General features: G+C 37.6%; 1 protein-coding gene across 1 annotated transcript; it reads left to right on the forward strand.

The window, feature by feature from the left end:
- The first annotated feature begins 11,093 nt into the window (after positions 1-11,093).
- On the forward strand, positions 11,094-15,979 carry LOC133635598 (interleukin-6-like). Its single transcript, XM_062028823.1, has 5 exons — positions 11,094-11,155; positions 11,228-11,409; positions 11,486-11,584; positions 13,171-13,314; positions 15,565-15,979. Exons 1-5 carry the CDS (start codon positions 11,140-11,142, stop codon positions 15,781-15,783), a joined length of 660 nt encoding a protein of 219 aa, XP_061884807.1. The 5' UTR covers positions 11,094-11,139; the 3' UTR covers positions 15,784-15,979.
- Positions 15,980-16,853: the final 874 nt, after the last annotated feature.

The following is a 16,853-nucleotide window of genomic DNA, read 5'->3' on the forward strand; positions in this document are numbered from 1 at the left end:
AGACATTCTCTATTAGATGCAATGTTATTGGGACCATGATTTATGTCATCACTTGTTCACACCTCCTCATATGGAAGATACTTTTCCTTCTTCATGTCTCAAGAAGGGTATAAATACAAGAACACACACACACACACACACACACACACACATTCTTGTATTTGTTACCTTCTTGAGACCTGAGAAAAATGCCTACCTCTTTATGACCAGCCTTTCTAGATATATAAAGATGTGTATTTACAACATTAATAATATATACATACTATGCAAATATAAAAAAGCTTGTTGTGAAAAATAAATTGGAATTTCACAAGAAAAAGGTTGCAGTTTCACAAGAAAAACTTAAAATTTTGGCAATATTGTAATAAAAGTCATCATTTTACTCAACACAAGTCAAAATTTTACAAGAAAAACTGAACATTTGTGCAACATTATGATAAAAGTTGGAATTTTACTCAATAACGGTCGCAATTTCACAAGAAAAGCTTAAAATTTTGGCAACTTTGTGAAAAAGTCACAATTTTATAAGAACACTTTAAAATGTTGCCAGTATAACAATAATAATCGGGATTTTACTTGGCAAAATGATGACAAAAGTCATAATTCTACTCAAAAAATGTCACTATTTTACAAGAACAACAAAAACATTGGCAATATTGTGATAAAGGTCAGAATTTTATACGACAAATGTCACCATTTTGCATTAAAAAGTAATGATTTTACGTAAAAAGAGTAATAATTTTACGAGAAAATATTGCAGTATTACAGAAACAGAAAGAATATGAGAAATTGTTCCCAATTTCATAAGCAAAAAGTCAACACATTGTGAGAAAAAGACTGATTTTCGTTAATTTATTATTATTTTTTGTTTGTAATTGGTTTTTAATCTTGATTATTTACTTCAAGTTATTACAGTATGTCTTTTTTATTTATTTATTTATATTTAATATTTATTTTTTTAGTTTTATTAATTTTGGCCAGAGGGGGCGCATTTCAATTTCTTACACACACTTGTTATTACATATGTTGACCAGAGGGGGAGCACTTTTAAAAGCGACACACGGACAATTAGAAAAATCCCTCCTTTTTGGGACCACCCTCATTTTGATAGATGTCACCAGCAGGGGGTGCAAATGAGACATTCTCTATTACAGGGGTCACCAACCTTTTTGAAAGCAAGCGCTACTTCTTGGGTAGTGATTAATGCGAAGGGCTACCAGTTTGATACACACTTAAATAAATTGCCAGAAATAGCCAATTTGCTCAATTTACCTTTAACTCTATGTTATTATTAATAATTAATGATATTTACACTTAATTGAACGGTTTAAAAGAGGAGAAAACACGAAAAAAATGACAATTAAATTTTGAAACATAGTTTATCTTCAATTTCGACTCTTTAAAATTCAAAATTCTACCGAAAAAAAGAAAAGAAAAACTAGCTAATTCGAATCTTTTTTAAATAAATTTAATAAGAATTTATGGAACATCATTAGTAATTTTTCCTGATTAAGATTAATTTTAGAATTTTGATGACATGTTTTAAATAGGTTAAAATCCAATCTGCACTTAGTTAGAATATATAAAAAAATTGGACCAAGCTATATTTCTAACAAAGACAAATCATTATTTCTTCTAGATTTTCCAGAACAAAAATTTTAAAAGAAATTCAAAAGACTTTCAAATAAGATTTAAATTTGATTCTACAGATTTTCTAGATTTGCCAGAATAATTTTTTTGAATTTTAATCATAATACCGGTAAGTTTGAAGAAATATTTCACAAATATTCTTTGTCGAAAAAACAGAAGCTAAAATGAAGAATGAAATTAAAATGTATTTATTATTCTTTACAATAAAAACAATTAATTTACTTGAACATCGATTTAAATCGTCAGGAAAGAAGAGGAAGGAATTTAAAAGGTAAAAAGGTATATGTGTTTAAAAATCCTAAAATCATTTTTAAGGTTGTATTTTTTCTCTAAAATTGTCTTTCTGAAAGTTATAAGAAGCAAAGTAAAAAAAAGTAATGAATTTATTTCAACAAGTGAAGACCAAGTCTTTAAAATATTTTCTTGGATTTTCAAATTCTATTTGAGTTTTGTCTCTCTTAGAATTAAAAATGTCGGGCAAAGCGAGACCAGCTTGCTAGTAAATAAATAAAATTTACAAAATAGAGGCAGCTCACTGGTAAGTGCTGCTATTTGAGCTATTTTTAGAACAGGCCAGCGGGCTACTCATCTGGTCCTTACGGGCGACCTGGTGCCCGCGGGCACCGTGTTGGTGACCCCTGCTCTATTAGATGCAATGTTATTGGGACCATGATTTATGTCATCACTTGTTCACACCTCCTCATATGGAAGATACTTTTCCTTCTTCATGTCTCAAGAAGGCTAGAAATACAAGAACACACACACACACACACACACACACACACACACACACACACACACACACACACACACACACACACACACACACACACACACACACACACAGACAATTGTATGTACTCCTATTTTTACCCCTCCCCAAGCCCGTGTCCTGCATATAAACTCAGCATCTGCACAGACTAACACATGTGCCTTTATCTCTCTCTCACACACACACACACACACACACACACACACACACACACACACACACACACACACACACACACACACACACACACACACACACACACACACACACACACACACACACACACACACACACACACACACTGAGTGCTCTCGTCAAACAAATGCAGTGGTGATGAAATATTAAAGGGTGCACTTCTAATGGAGTGAAAAGAAAGAAAGACAATGTCTCTGACAGAATGCAACCTGCCAACAGAGGAGAAGACACGATGAGAGCAAACACGTTGACGTTGTTTTAAGAATCATTACAAAGTTTGTGTTGTGCACAAACTCTTGCATGGACTCACTTTTTAGTCAGCATTTAAAGCGGTCATATTATGATTTAAAACCGTAACTTGTGGTCTACATCAGTGGTCCCCAACCTTTTTGTAGCTGCTTTATGAAAATTTGTCCCAATTTTTCATAAAGAAATACAATCATGTGTGCTTACGGACTGTATCCCTGCAGACTGTATTGATATATAATGTATATATTGTGTTTTTTATGTTGATTTAATAAAAAATAAAAATATTTTTTTTGTTTTTTTTAATTTTTTGTGCGGCCTCGGTACCAATCGTTCCGCGGCCCGGTGGTTGGGGACCACTGGTCTACATGACATGTCATGGAGCTTCTTCATGATGTTTTACAGACCCCCTTTTTGACCGTCTATTCAGGACGTCCTATTTACGTGCCTCCACTTCGACAGCGCCTTCTCCCCGCCATCTTGTATGTGGGCTCTGTACCGAGGATGTCGTTGTGGCTCGTGCAGCCCCGTGAGACACTCGTGATTTAGGGCTATATAAATAAACATTGATTGATTGATTGATTGATCTTTGTTGTCGTTTTTTGGCGCTTCCATATGAAGTGTACTGACAGATGTAAGTCCAAAATATACACTCATTCATGTTAAAAAATGGCAACAGTGAAGGGGTATATACACACATATATGTATGTATATATGTGTGTATATATATACTACATATATGTATATATATATACATATATGTATATATATATATATATATATAGAGCTACCAGCTAACATCCATCCGCAGTCAGCAGTGTTTTAGCTACTTCTAAATCACTAATCCTCGTCTCCGTGGCGACAAATAAAGTACGTTTCTTACAAGTAAAGTTATCACTGGAGGACGAGGAATAGCTAAACATGCTTCACTACACACCGTAGGAGGATACAATAGCTCACCGGCGTCACAATGTAAACAAACGCCATGGGTGGATCTACACCGGACATCCACCGTAATGATACCAAGTACAAGTGTATCTAGTCGATGCTACTATGATTACATGGATATTTTTTATCGTCACCAAATTTTCAAATTCATATTATGTTCATAAAGTCAGGAAATACGTCCCTGGACACATGAGGACTTAAATTATGACCAATGTATGATCCTGTAACTACTTGGTATCGGATCGATACCTAAATGTGTGGTATCATCCAAAACTAATGTAAAGCATCAAAGAAGAGAAGAATAAGTGATTATTACATTTTAACAGAAGTGTAGATAGAACATGTTAAAAGAGAAAGTAAGCATATATTAACAGTAAATAAACAATATTTTTTTTTACAGTTTGTCCTCTATAATGTGTACAAAATAATAGGTGTATAAATGACACAATATGTTACTGCATACGTCAGCAGACTAATTAGGAGTCTTTGTTTGTTTACTTACTACTAAAAGACAAGTTGTCTAGTAGGTTCACTATTTTATTTAAGGACTAAATTGCAATAATAAACATATGTTTCATGTACACTAAGATTTTTTGTTAAAATAAAGCCAATAATGTCATTATTTGTTGTCCCCTTTATTTAGAAAAGTATCGAAATACGGTACCAGTACCAAATATTGGTATGGAGACAACCTTACATTCTAGCGTGCAATAGGACAACATTGCCATCTAGCGGTACAACTAGTAAACTGCAGCTTACACTCAAGCTCCTGCCTTTGAAATCCATGTTCATTATTGAATTAAAAAAAATACCTGCTTGAATGTGTAGTCCACACAAACTATAGTATTACATGAAGTCAACTTTAATAATAGTATTTATGTTTACAGAATGATCTTTTACAACAATGTTTCTCTATTTTCTGTCACTTTAAATCACTATTGAAAACAAATACTCTTTTTCCAGTTCATTCCGGTCACAAACGTCTCCATTTTTACGCCTTTTAGCGCTGTACACAAGTGCTGCTGTGTACTTAGATAGCTGGCTTGGATTGAATACCGCTGAGACCCGCCACCCGAACAGCTGCTGCAACAATCGGTTTGTATAACATTGAATAGCAGCGTGAAGACCCAAGTGATGAAATACTCCCCCGCTGCTCGCATTAATTGAGAAACACTGATTTATAAGAAATTATTAAGCTTCAAAAATCAAAACGGTTTGTTCTGATGAGACAGAATGCTGTATGATACTTCCTGTACGTGCATCAAACACTACCCCAACATCAAAGATTTTCAGGTTAATCCTACAGTGATGACACTTTCATTTTCCCCGTGTGCTCAGAGAACATATTACACAAAAACAAAAATAAACCAACTTCCCCAAAAAAGGTTATTCATTGATAACGAAAGACTAAAATGAGGAAGAGTCGGTGGGGGTCGTAAATTGAACGATGACACAGCAATATTTGGACACAAGGATAGGGATGATGTTCGAAACCGGTTCTCCCGGTTGTTCGATAAGAAAAGAACCGTTCGATAAGAAAAGAACCGATTCCATGGACTCGAATCCCTTTTTGAGAACCGGTTCCCGTTATCGAGGCCACTATAGTAAAGAAAAAGAGTTGGTTCTTTATTCGAATCCCTGGGAACGAATCCTGTCCCACAAGAAATGCCCTGTGGGACATCACAGGAAATGATGTAGCTCTGTCATTAGACTGAGCTATGTCATTTCCTGTGATCAGGGCCGGCCCGTGGCATAGGCCGTATAGGCAAATGCTAAGGGCGCCGTCCATCAGGGGGCGCCACGCCAGTGCCACAAATGTTGGAGAAAAAAAATACAAGTTGGTACTATTATTTCTAAATACAAAAAATAATCCCACGTTATTTAAAATGCAAAGTAAAGCCTATTTAATAGAAATATTATTTGTTACAACATTACGGTGCGCCCCCTCCCTTCCCGTGTCATGACTCTTTTTGGACTCACCACGTCAAAAAATCAACACAAGATGTCAAAACGGCCAAAACTGTCAGGTACCCAGGGAAGAAAAAAGAGAAAAGAAGAGGAGAAACGAGAAAAAGACAGAGGTAGCAGGTAGGTAACGTTAGCCTACATTAAATTATTTGTCTGTTACAGAATGTGATAGTAACCTGGCTTTTTAGCATTAAGCTAATGCTACATGATTCGGCAATTGCTAATCAATAAATAGCGAGTTCTGTTTTAACGTCGGGTTAATATTGTGGAGGGGGCTAAATTGTTATGGAAAATAATAATGTAACGTTAGGTCATTACAGTACTCCCACCTTACATTCCTCAGGGACATTTGTATTAGATCTTTTAAGCAGGTGTTTTTTGTTGACATTGTTATTGCCTTCTGGTTAGCTAATGTTTGCCCTGCAGGTAACAGTCACTTTTCCACCCCTTTATATATTAGGTATAGTTGTAAGCCTAGTTGTTAAAGTGCACATCATTAATGTTAATTAAGCAATATCACATGAGAGGGAATGCTGTTTTTTGAATTTGAGCACTGCTGTGATTCGGTTAAAGATAATCCATAACATAACATTCTCATATGATATGTTAATTTGCTTTCTTTAAGTAAAAAAAAAAGGTCAAAGACAAAGCTGTTCGGTTTCTTGTGAGTATATACACTTCACTGCCGATGTGGGGGGGGGGGGGGGGGGGGGGAGCGCCACCTAAAATCTTGCCTAGGGCGCCAGATTGGTTAGGGCCAGGCCTGCCTGTGATGTCACACAAGCAGCAAAAACAATGGACCGGAAAAAACCCCTCAAGGCATGGCTATTCACCTATAGTGATCCCGGAGACAGGTGGTTTTTGTGCTACTGTATATATTTGTTTTTCTGAAAAATCCCACTTAATATACTTTGGGTAACAACAGTCAATATTTATTTATTTTATTTTTTTAGGGGGGTAACAGTCAATATTTATTTTATTTTATTTTTTTCTTATAAAATAAAAGTGAGCTTTTGTTAAACCAAATATTGTGGGTTTTTTTCCATATACAACCACCTATCTGGATTCGATAAGAGAATCGATAAGGAATCGGTTCGATAAGAGGAATCGATAATGTGCTCGAACTCGATAATTTCTTATCAAACATCATCCCTACACAATGAGGTGACAAATGGGAAGAACGTCAAGCTATTTTAATTTCTCTCTCTAATACTGTAATAACATTTCAATAGAAGTGATAGGAACTGAAATGGAAAAACGTCTAGAAAGAGGAAAGTACAAAATAATGCTGAATAATTTGACCTGGATATGGGAACTGCAGCCAGGTCGAGACCCCGATGAGGACGACGAGCATGCAGATGAGCTTCCCTGGCACGGTTTCTTTGGTTATGCAGACCAATTGTTGCAGCAGCTGTCCGGGTGGCGGGGTCTCAGACGAGCATGGATGCACCTGCTGGACGTGGAGGTCTTGGGCTGGTGTGTTTGCGGTCGTGAGGCCGGTTAGATGTACTGCCAAATTCTCTGAAATGCCCGGTTTCTCACAGTTTGTGCAGACATTCTTTGGTTATGCAAACCAATTGTTGCAGCAGTTGTCCGGGTGGCGGGGTCTCAGACGAGCATGGATGCACCTGCTGGACGTGGAGGTCTTGGGCTGGTGTGTTTGCGGTCGTGAGGCCGGTTAGATGTACTGCCAAATTCTCTGAAACGCGTTTGGAGACGGCTTATGGTAGAGAAATGAACATTCGATTCACGGGCGACAGCGCTGGTGGACGTTCCTGCCGACTGCACGCTCCCTCAAAACGTGCGACATCTGTGGCATTGTGCTGTGTGATAAAACCGCACATTTCAGAGTGACCTTTTACTGTAGGCAGCCTAAAGCACACCTGTGCGTTAATCATGCTGTTCGATGCCACACCTGTGAGGTGGGATGTGTCATGATCGCTGGTCTGGATCATGTTTTTTGTTATTTTCTGCTAGTTTAAGACTCCATTAGTTCCTGTTTTTGTGCACCCTTGTTTGTTTTAGTTTCCATGACGACTTATGATTTTCACCTGCCTCTTGCGTTCGGGTCACACCTGTCTCTAATCAAGAGACCAGTATTCAAGCCTGTCTTTGCCAGTTAGTCGTCCTGGCGTCATTGCTTGTTTTCTGGAGATACCATAGTTCATGCTCATTGTTTCATGCTTAGTTCATGCTGCTCGTTTCTTGCCACAGTAAGTTTTGTTTGTTTCATGTCCATAGTTCAGGCCAAGTGTTAGCGTATGTTTTCTGTTTTATGTCCCTTAGCCTCACGTGCAATCGGCACGCTTTCCTTTTGTTTTAGTTCCTGACTTGTGCCCTGTGTAGGATTTATTAATTAATAAATATGTTCCTACCTACTACCTTTGTCCGGAAAAGTCAGTTTGCTTCCTGGGAGAACAATCCTCGCAGTAAGTTGCCAAAACCCCCACGTTATGACAGGATGGACTATCTTGGCAAAGAAGAAATGCTCACTAACGCAGATTTAGAAAGATTTGTGAACAATATTTCAGAGGAATAAGTCTTTTGTGTAAAAGTTTTAGAACTTTGAGTTCAACTCCTGAAAAATGGGAGCAAAAGTGTTTATATTTTTGTCGAGTGTATTTATGACACTAAATATTCTTATATATCGGCTCATTATGAATTGTATTGGTGACCTTTTTAAATGTTCTTACAATATCAATATTGACTTTTTCCGATGATGACATTGGAGTTGTTGAAACATTCAGGTTTTGTTATTCATGTCAGAACTTTTATTCCCCTATTTGTACATCAACATATGTGAGATTAAACACACTATTTAGTTGTTTGTTCATTACTGTATCATATTCTTATTGAATGTGGATTATTGTACGGTTCATCAGTCTTGTATATTTAACAGGATTTTTTTTTTAGTGGGTGTTTTCTCTCACTGATGACTGACTGTGTCATCCTAACATAAAATTTGCAGAATTAGTTTCACGAGACAATTAACATTTTCATGTGGACTAAAGGTCAACCCAGACTAGAGATCAAGAGAGAAAATTCAAACGTGAGTCACATACAGTAAGTATATCAAACTATTTTCTCTTTTTCCTTTTCATCAGTGACTAAACCCTGAGAGTAAATGATTGTGAAGGCGTAACATTACAAAGGAGAATTAAAGTATTAAAGTAGGTGTGGTTTCAGACGCCATTGTTTACCACAGGTTTACAAGCACTACTCTACACAGGAAAGCTCTCTTGTGAGCAAGAGTTGTGGTTATTCACGCAGAAGAACTTTGGAAAGACAATTGCAAGTCATGCGCCAGACCCCGCGAAGAACTGTAAACAAACCAAGACCCAGTCAGAGGGGACGCAAGCTACGTAACACGAGTGCATATCCCAGGCTTAAGGTTACCAGGATCCTAAGGTTTCCCTATCCTAAGGATTTTAGGATCCTACGGTTCCCGTAACCTAAGGTTTCAGGGTCCTAAGATTTCTAAGATCCTCAGGTTTCACTATCCTAAGGTTTCTAGGAATTTATGGTTTCACTATTCCAAGTTTTTTAGGATACTAAGGTTTGAGTTTCGTAAGGTATCAGTGCCCTAAGATTTCTAGTATCATAAGGTTTCAGTTTCCTAAGAATTCTAGGATTTTACGGTTTCACTATCCTAAGACTTTTTAGGAACCTCAGGTCTCACTATCCTAAGGTTTCTAGGAACCTATGGTTTCACTATCATAAGGTTTCAGTGTCCTAAGATGTCTATTATCATAAAGTTTCAGTTTCTTAAGAATTCTAGGATCCTACGGTGTTACTATCCTAAGATTTTTAGGATCCTCAGGTCTCACTATCCTTAGGTTTCTAGGAACCTATGGTTTCACTATCCCTAAGTTTTTTAGGATCCTAAGGTTTCACTATCCTAAGGTTTCAGTGTCCTAAGATTTCTTGTATCCTAAAGTTTTTGTGTCCAAACAATTATAGGAACCTATGATTTCAGTATCCAAAGATTTTTAGGATCCTCAGGTCTCACTATCATAAGGTTTCTAGAACCTATGGTTTCACTATCCTCAGTTTTCTAGTTTCCTAAGGTGTCACTATCCTAAGGTTTTCTAGGAGTCTATGGTGTCACTATTCCAAGTTTTCTAGGATCCTAATGTTTGACTATCGTAAGATTTTAGTGTCCTAAGATTTCTGGTATCATAAGGTTTCAGTTTCCTAAAAATTCTAGGATCCTACGGTTTCACTATCCTAGATTTTTTTAGGATCCTCAGGTCTCACTATTATAAGGTTTTAAGGCACCTATGGTTTCATTATCCTAAGTTTTTTTTAGGTTCCTAAGGTGTCACTATCCTAAGGTTTCAGTGTCCTAATTTTTCTAGTATCCTAAGGTTTTTGTGTCCAAACAAATTCTAGGGACCTATGGTTTCACTATCCTAAGATTTTTAGGATCTTCAGCTCTCACTATCCTAAGGTTTCTAGAACCTAAGGTGTCTCTATCATAAGGTTTCTAGGAATCTATGGTTTCACTATTCCAGGTTTTCTAGGATCCTAAGTTTTGACTATTGTAAGGTTTCAGTGTTCTAAGATTTCTAGTATCATAAAGTTTCAATTTCTAAGATTTCTAGGATCCTAAGGTTACTAGGAACCGGTGGTTTCACTACCCTAAGTTTTTTAGGATCTAAGGTTTCAGTGTCCTAAGATTTCTAGTATCATAAGGTTTCAGTTTCTTAAGAATTCTAGGATCCTACGGTTTCACTATCCAAAGATTTTATCCTACGGTTTCTAGGAACCTGTGGTTTCACTATCCTACGTTTTTTAGGATCCTAAGGTTTCAGTGGCCTAATATTTTTTATATCCTAAGATGTTTGTGTTCAATCAATTCTACGATCCTATAGTTTCAGTATCCTAAGGTTTCTACTTCCTTCCTTACCTACGGTCTTCAACCAGACGGGATGTCAATTATATACATGTATATGTGTAAAATATCGAAGTGTTCTGCGTGTAAAAATGTATGGTTTTGAATAAAAGGTTTTGGTGTCCCAAATTTGACACCCGGGCCTAACTGGAGACGTTCAAGGTTCCGATCATGAAGTTATCTCAAATAAATAAATAAAACCGATATATAAATAAAAATGTCATGTCATGGTACCGCAGCTATGAATGAAATGATGTCAAAGGTACTTGATGACATGCAAGGAGGAACCACAACATTCACTAGTATCGTCATTACTCACACGAGTGGACGCCGGAGGGAGGAAGGTATGAGGAAATCCCTGCGGTCAGAAGAATATATAATGCCCGAGTAAATGTGAAGACAAGACAAGTTTTACTGGTCCAGGCGGTCAACATTAAAGGAAGCTCAACCCAACCAACGACACGACATGCCCACTGAAGCCCGTAAGTCACATTCTGACCGCAGTTCAGTTCTTCCTCTTTCAGTCCATTCATGCTCTTCTCCTGCCCTCGCAGACACACACTTCCTCGCCGTGGGGGTGATGGCCGCCATGCTGCTGTGTGCCTCAGGAGCCCCGCTTAGAGACACACCCACCGCGCTTCCGTCAGGTGAGGAGGAGATGGAAGCCTCGGACCTGATCAGCGCATCCCCCATTTGGGACTCGGTCATCAACGCAGCAAAACAACACCAGAAAGCCGTACGTTTAACCTGAGTTGTGTTTTCCTCTTCGTTTTTGTCAACTGCATTGCTGATTCTTCTTCTTTTCTTTTCAGTTTGATGATGAATTCCAAAATCAGGTCTCGTATCATGTCCTGGAGAACTACAAAGTATCCTCGCTGCCAGCAAAATGCCCCATCTCTAACTTCAGCAAGGTAAGGAAGGAAGTAGAAACCTTAGAAAACTGAAACCTTTCGAGCAGAGAAACATTTGGATACTGAAAGCTTAGAATCCTAAAAAAGTTAGGATCTTACAATCCATAGGATACTGAAACCTTAAGATCTTAGAAAACTTAGGATACTGAAGCATAGGATTCTAGAAACGTTAGAATGGTAAAAACCTTAGGATGATAGAAAACTTAGGATACTGAAATCATAGCTTTCTTGAAACCATAGGATGGTAAAAACCTTAGGATACTGAAACCTTTCGAGCAGAGGAACATTTGGATCCTGACACCTTACAGTCCTAAAAAAGTTAGGATCCTACAATCCATAGGTTACTGAAACCCTAAGACACTGAAACCTTAAGATTTTAGAAATCTTAGGATACGGAAACGTTAGATCCTAGAAACCTTAGGATATTGAAACCTTGGGGTCCTAGAAACCTTAGGACGATAGTAACTTAGGATACTGAAAACTTAGCATCCTTGAATTCTTACGATGATAAAAACCTTAGGACACTGAAACCTTGGGATCATAGTTCCCAGAGGATACTGAAATCTGGGGATTCTCGAAACCGTAGGATACTAAAACCTTTCGAGCAGAGAAACATTTGGATACTGAGACCTTAGAATCCTAAAAAGTTAGGATCCTACAATCCATAGGACACTGAAACCCTGAAACCTTACAATCTTAGAAAACGTAGGATACTGAAGCATAGGATTCTAGAAACGTTAGGATGGTGAAAACCTTACAATACTGAACCGATAGATCCTAGAAACCTTAGGAAACGGAAACTTTAGGATATTGAATCCTTAGGATCCTAGAAACCTTAGAATACTGAAAACTTAGCATCCTTGAAACGTTAGGATGGTAAAAACCTTAGGATACTGAAACCTTGGGATCAAAGTTCCCAGAGGATACTAAAATCTGGGGATCCTCGAAACCTTAGGATACTAAAACCTTTCAAGCAGAGAAACATTTGGATATCAATCAATCAATCAATGTTTATTTATATAGCCCTAAATCGCAAGTGTCTCAAAGGGCTGTACAAGCCACAATGACATCCTCGGTACAGAGCCCACATACATACTGAAACCTTAGTATCCTAAAAAGTTAGGATCCTACAATCCATAGGATACTGAAACCCTGAAACCATACAATCTTCTTGGAAAACGTAGGATACTGAAGCATAGGATTCTAGAAATGTTAGGATGGTGAAAACCTTACAATACTAAAACGTTAGATCCTTAGGATCCTAGAAGCCTTAGGATGATAGAAAACTTAGGATACTGAAAACTTAGCATCCTTGAAATGTTAGGATGGTGAAAACCTTACAATACTAAAACGTTAGATCCTTAGGATCCTAGAAGCCTTAGGATGATAGAAAACTTAGGATACTGAAAACTTAGCATCCCTGAAACGTTAGGATGGTAAAAACCTTAAGATATTGAAACCTTGGGATTATAGTTCCCAGAGGATACTTAAGTCTGGGGATCCTCGAAGCCTTAGGATACTGAATACTACTTTAAATGCCACAATGACACAAAATGACAGTGTTTTTTAACCCATCTCTCTTTCAGGAGGCCTGCTTTCATAGGTTGGCCCAAGGTTTGTCCTTTTACACAAGTCTGCTGAAACACGTGGAGAAGGACTATCCCAGCAGTTCCATCCTGTCTGAGGCCAAACGCAACACTGTGCTCGCCCTCAGTGTCATCAGACAAAAGGTACGTGTACAATGTAGTATTTCTCTTGAAAAATACACATAACAGAGTGAGTTTATCTGAAGGGTGTCCCGATACAACTTTTTCACTTTCGATACGATACTGATATTGGAGCTTTGAAGTATTGGCTGATACTGATATTAATCCAATACACTTTGTATTTGTAAGTAATTAATTATAATGCAGCTGAGATAGGCTCCAGCACCCCCCGCGACCTCGAAAGGGACAAGCGGTAGAAAATGGATGGATGGATGGATTTGATATGAGTTGATATTGACTTATGTCATGTTTTAGACTGCAATACTGTTCAATTAGGTACACTTAATTATGCATGGACATGCAAAATAAGCTTGTTTGCTTAACTGATGTGTAGCTGCTAGCTCCTAGTAGCCTATAGCCTAAGGTTCCTGGTATCATAAGGTTTCAGTTTCCTTAAAATTCTAGGATCCTAGGGTTTCACAATCCTAAGATTTTTAGGATCCTCAGGTCTCACTATCCTAAGGTTTCTAGGCACCTATCGTTTCACTATCCTAAGTTTTCGAGGATCCTAAGGTTTCACATTCCTAAGTTTTCTAGGATCCTAAGGTTTCACTAGCCTAAAGTTTCAGTGTCCTAAGATTTCTAGTATCATAAGATTTCAGTTTCCTAACAATTCTAGGATCCTACGGTTTCACTATCCTAAGATTTTTAGGATCCTAAGTTCTCACTATCCTAAGGTTTCTAGGAACCTATGGATTTACTATCCCAAGTTTTCTAGGATCCTAAGGTTTCAGTGTCCTAAGATTTCTAGGATCCTCAGGTTTCACTATCCTAAGGTTTCTAGGAACCTATGGTTTCACTATCCTAGGTTCGCTAGGATCCTAATGTTTCAGTGTCCTAAGATTTCTAGTATCATAAGGTTTCAGTTTCCTAAGAATTCTAAGATCCTACGGTTTCACTATCCTAAGATTTTTAGGATCCTGAAGTCTCACTATCCTAAGGTTTCTAGGAAACTATGGTTTCACTATCCTAAGTTTTCTAGGAACCTGTGATTTCCCTACCCTAAGGTTTCGAGGAACCTGTGATTTCACTATCCTAAGTTTTCTAGGATCCTAAGGTTTCACTATCCTAAGATTTTCAGGATCCTGAGGTCTCACCATCCTAAGGTTTCTAGGAACCTATGGTTTCACTATTTTAAGGTTTCTAGGAACCTATGGTTTCACTATCCTAAGTTTTCTAGGAACCTGTGATTTCACTATCCTAAGTTTCTAGGAACCTAAAGTTTTACTATCCTAAGATTTCTAGGATCCTAAAGTTTTACTATCCTAAGATTTTTAGGATCCTCAGGTCTCACCATCCTAAGGTTTCTAGAAACCATAGGTTTCAGTATTTTAAGGTTTCTAGGAACTTACGGTTTCACTATTTTAAGGTTACTAGGAACCTACGGTTTCACTATCCTAAGTTTTCTAGGAACCTGTGATTTCACTATCCTAAGATTTTTAGGATCCTGAGGTCTGACTATCCTAAGGTTTCCAGTAACCCACAGTTTCACTATTTTAAGGTTTCTAGGAACCTATGGTTTCACTATCCTAAGGTTTCTAGGAACCTGTGATTTCCCTATCCTAAGTTTTCTAGGATCCTAAAGTTTTACTATCCTAAGATTTTTAGGATCCTCAGGTCTCACCATCCTAAGGTTTCTAGGAACCTATGGTTTCACTATTTTAAGGTTTCTAGGAACCTGTGGTTTCACTATCCTAAGTTTTCTAGGAACCTGTGATTTCACTATCCTAAGTTTTCACTATTCTAAGATTTTTAGGATCCTGAGGTCTGACTATCCTAAGGTTTCTAGGAACCCACAGTTTCACTATTTTAAGGTTTCTAGGAACCTATGGTTTCACTATCCTAAGTTTTCTTGGTTCCTAAGGATTCACTATCTTAAGATTTTTAGGATCCTCAGGTCTCACTATCCTATGGTTTTACTAGGATCTAAAATCGATTCATAATTTTCAAGAATTGTTTTTATTATTTTTTCTTTTTACAAAAAATGCTATAAAATATATATTTTTAATTTAAGAATGTTTTACATTTTTTTGTTTTTCAAAAGGTTTCTCCGCGCTTACTTTCTGCCTGTTATAAAACTGTTTTATGATCGTTTTTATACCGAATAATATCTTGAATCGAGACCCATTTTGACATCCCCAGTACTGCAAATTGTGCCTGAGAATAGAAAAGAGCTGTGGTCACGTGACAATTAACGGGCTCTTATTCCGGCAGATGAAGAAGCCAGAACAGGTGAGCGGTCTGAGCAGCAGCGAGGAGCAGAGCCTGCTGGGCCCGCTGGACATCTCAGATACCTTCCACAGGAAGATGACGGCCCACAGCATCCTGCGGCAGCTCTACATCTTCCTGGTGGACGGCAAGCGGGCGCTGAGCCGCAGAGAGCGGCACAAGGGGAGACCGGCCAGAAACGGCGTCACGTCCATGCTTGCCTAAACACGTAGGAAAGTTGTGCAAAACAAACAAAAAAAACGATCGAATTAGGGAAGTTGCTGCTTTCGTAATTCATTCACTGAATGACGCACTAAGACAGAAGTATTTATTCTAAGGAAAATTATTTATTGCTCACATATGTGGGATATGCCTTATTTATTACAATTATTGTACTTATTTTGAAGACCTATTTTCTACTTGACTGTATTTATGCATATTTATTTAAAACCTCATGCCGTTAAAATGTAATGAAAGTATTTTTTTTTATAAACAATGTAATAATAAAACACTTTTGCCAACATGTTTCTGAATGAAGCTCCTTGATGTCAGTAGTAATAAATCAACTCTACAATGCTGGGATCAGAAATCATCCAATAGTTAGAGAAGGGATTCTTATGTGAGTAAATCATTTTGCAATGCAGTCGGCTGAAAATGATGGAAAGAGCCACTCCTAATTTGTTATGTTTCATGTGTCAGGTAAACCGCGACATATGAGTCCTCAGGTTTCACTATCCTAAGGTTTCTAGGAACCTATGGTTTCACTATCCCAGGTTTCCAGCATCCTAAAGTTTCAGTGTCCTAAGATCTCTAGTATCATATGGTTTCAGTTTCCTAAGAATTCTAAGATCCTACGGTTTCACTATCCTAAGATTTTTAGGATCCTGAGGTCTCACTATCCTAAAGTTTCTAGGAACCTATGGTTTCACTATTTTAAGGTTTCTATGAACCTATGGTTTCACTATCCTAAGGTTTCTAGGAACCTGTGAGTTCCCTATCCTAAGTTTTCTAAGATCCTGAGGTTTCACTATCCTAAGATTTTTAGGATCCACAGGTCTCACTATCCTAAGGTTTCTAGGAACCTATGGTTTCACTATTTTAAGGTTTCTTGGAACCTATGGTTTCACTATCCTAAGTTTCTAGGATCCTAAGGTTTCACTATCCTAAGATTTTTATAAACAATGTAATAATAAAACACTTTTGCCAACATGTTTCTGAATGAAGCTCCTTGATGTCAGTAGTAATCACTATCCTAAGGTTTCTAGGAACCTATGGTTTCACTATTTTAAGGTTTC

This window comes from Entelurus aequoreus, linkage group LG20 (genome assembly GCF_033978785.1).
Source record: "Entelurus aequoreus isolate RoL-2023_Sb linkage group LG20, RoL_Eaeq_v1.1, whole genome shotgun sequence".
Taxonomy (NCBI): Eukaryota; Metazoa; Chordata; class Actinopteri; order Syngnathiformes; family Syngnathidae; genus Entelurus; species Entelurus aequoreus.

Bases quoted from the DNA above. Each gene is read 5' to 3' on its own strand.
- LOC133635598 (XM_062028823.1), top strand. The intron at 11,585-13,170 runs GTAAGGAAGGAA...TCTCTCTTTCAG, and splicing joins CCATCTCTAACTTCAGCAAG to GAGGCCTGCTTTCATAGGTT. The intron at 13,315-15,564 runs GTACGTGTACAA...TTATTCCGGCAG, and splicing joins TCAGTGTCATCAGACAAAAG to ATGAAGAAGCCAGAACAGGT.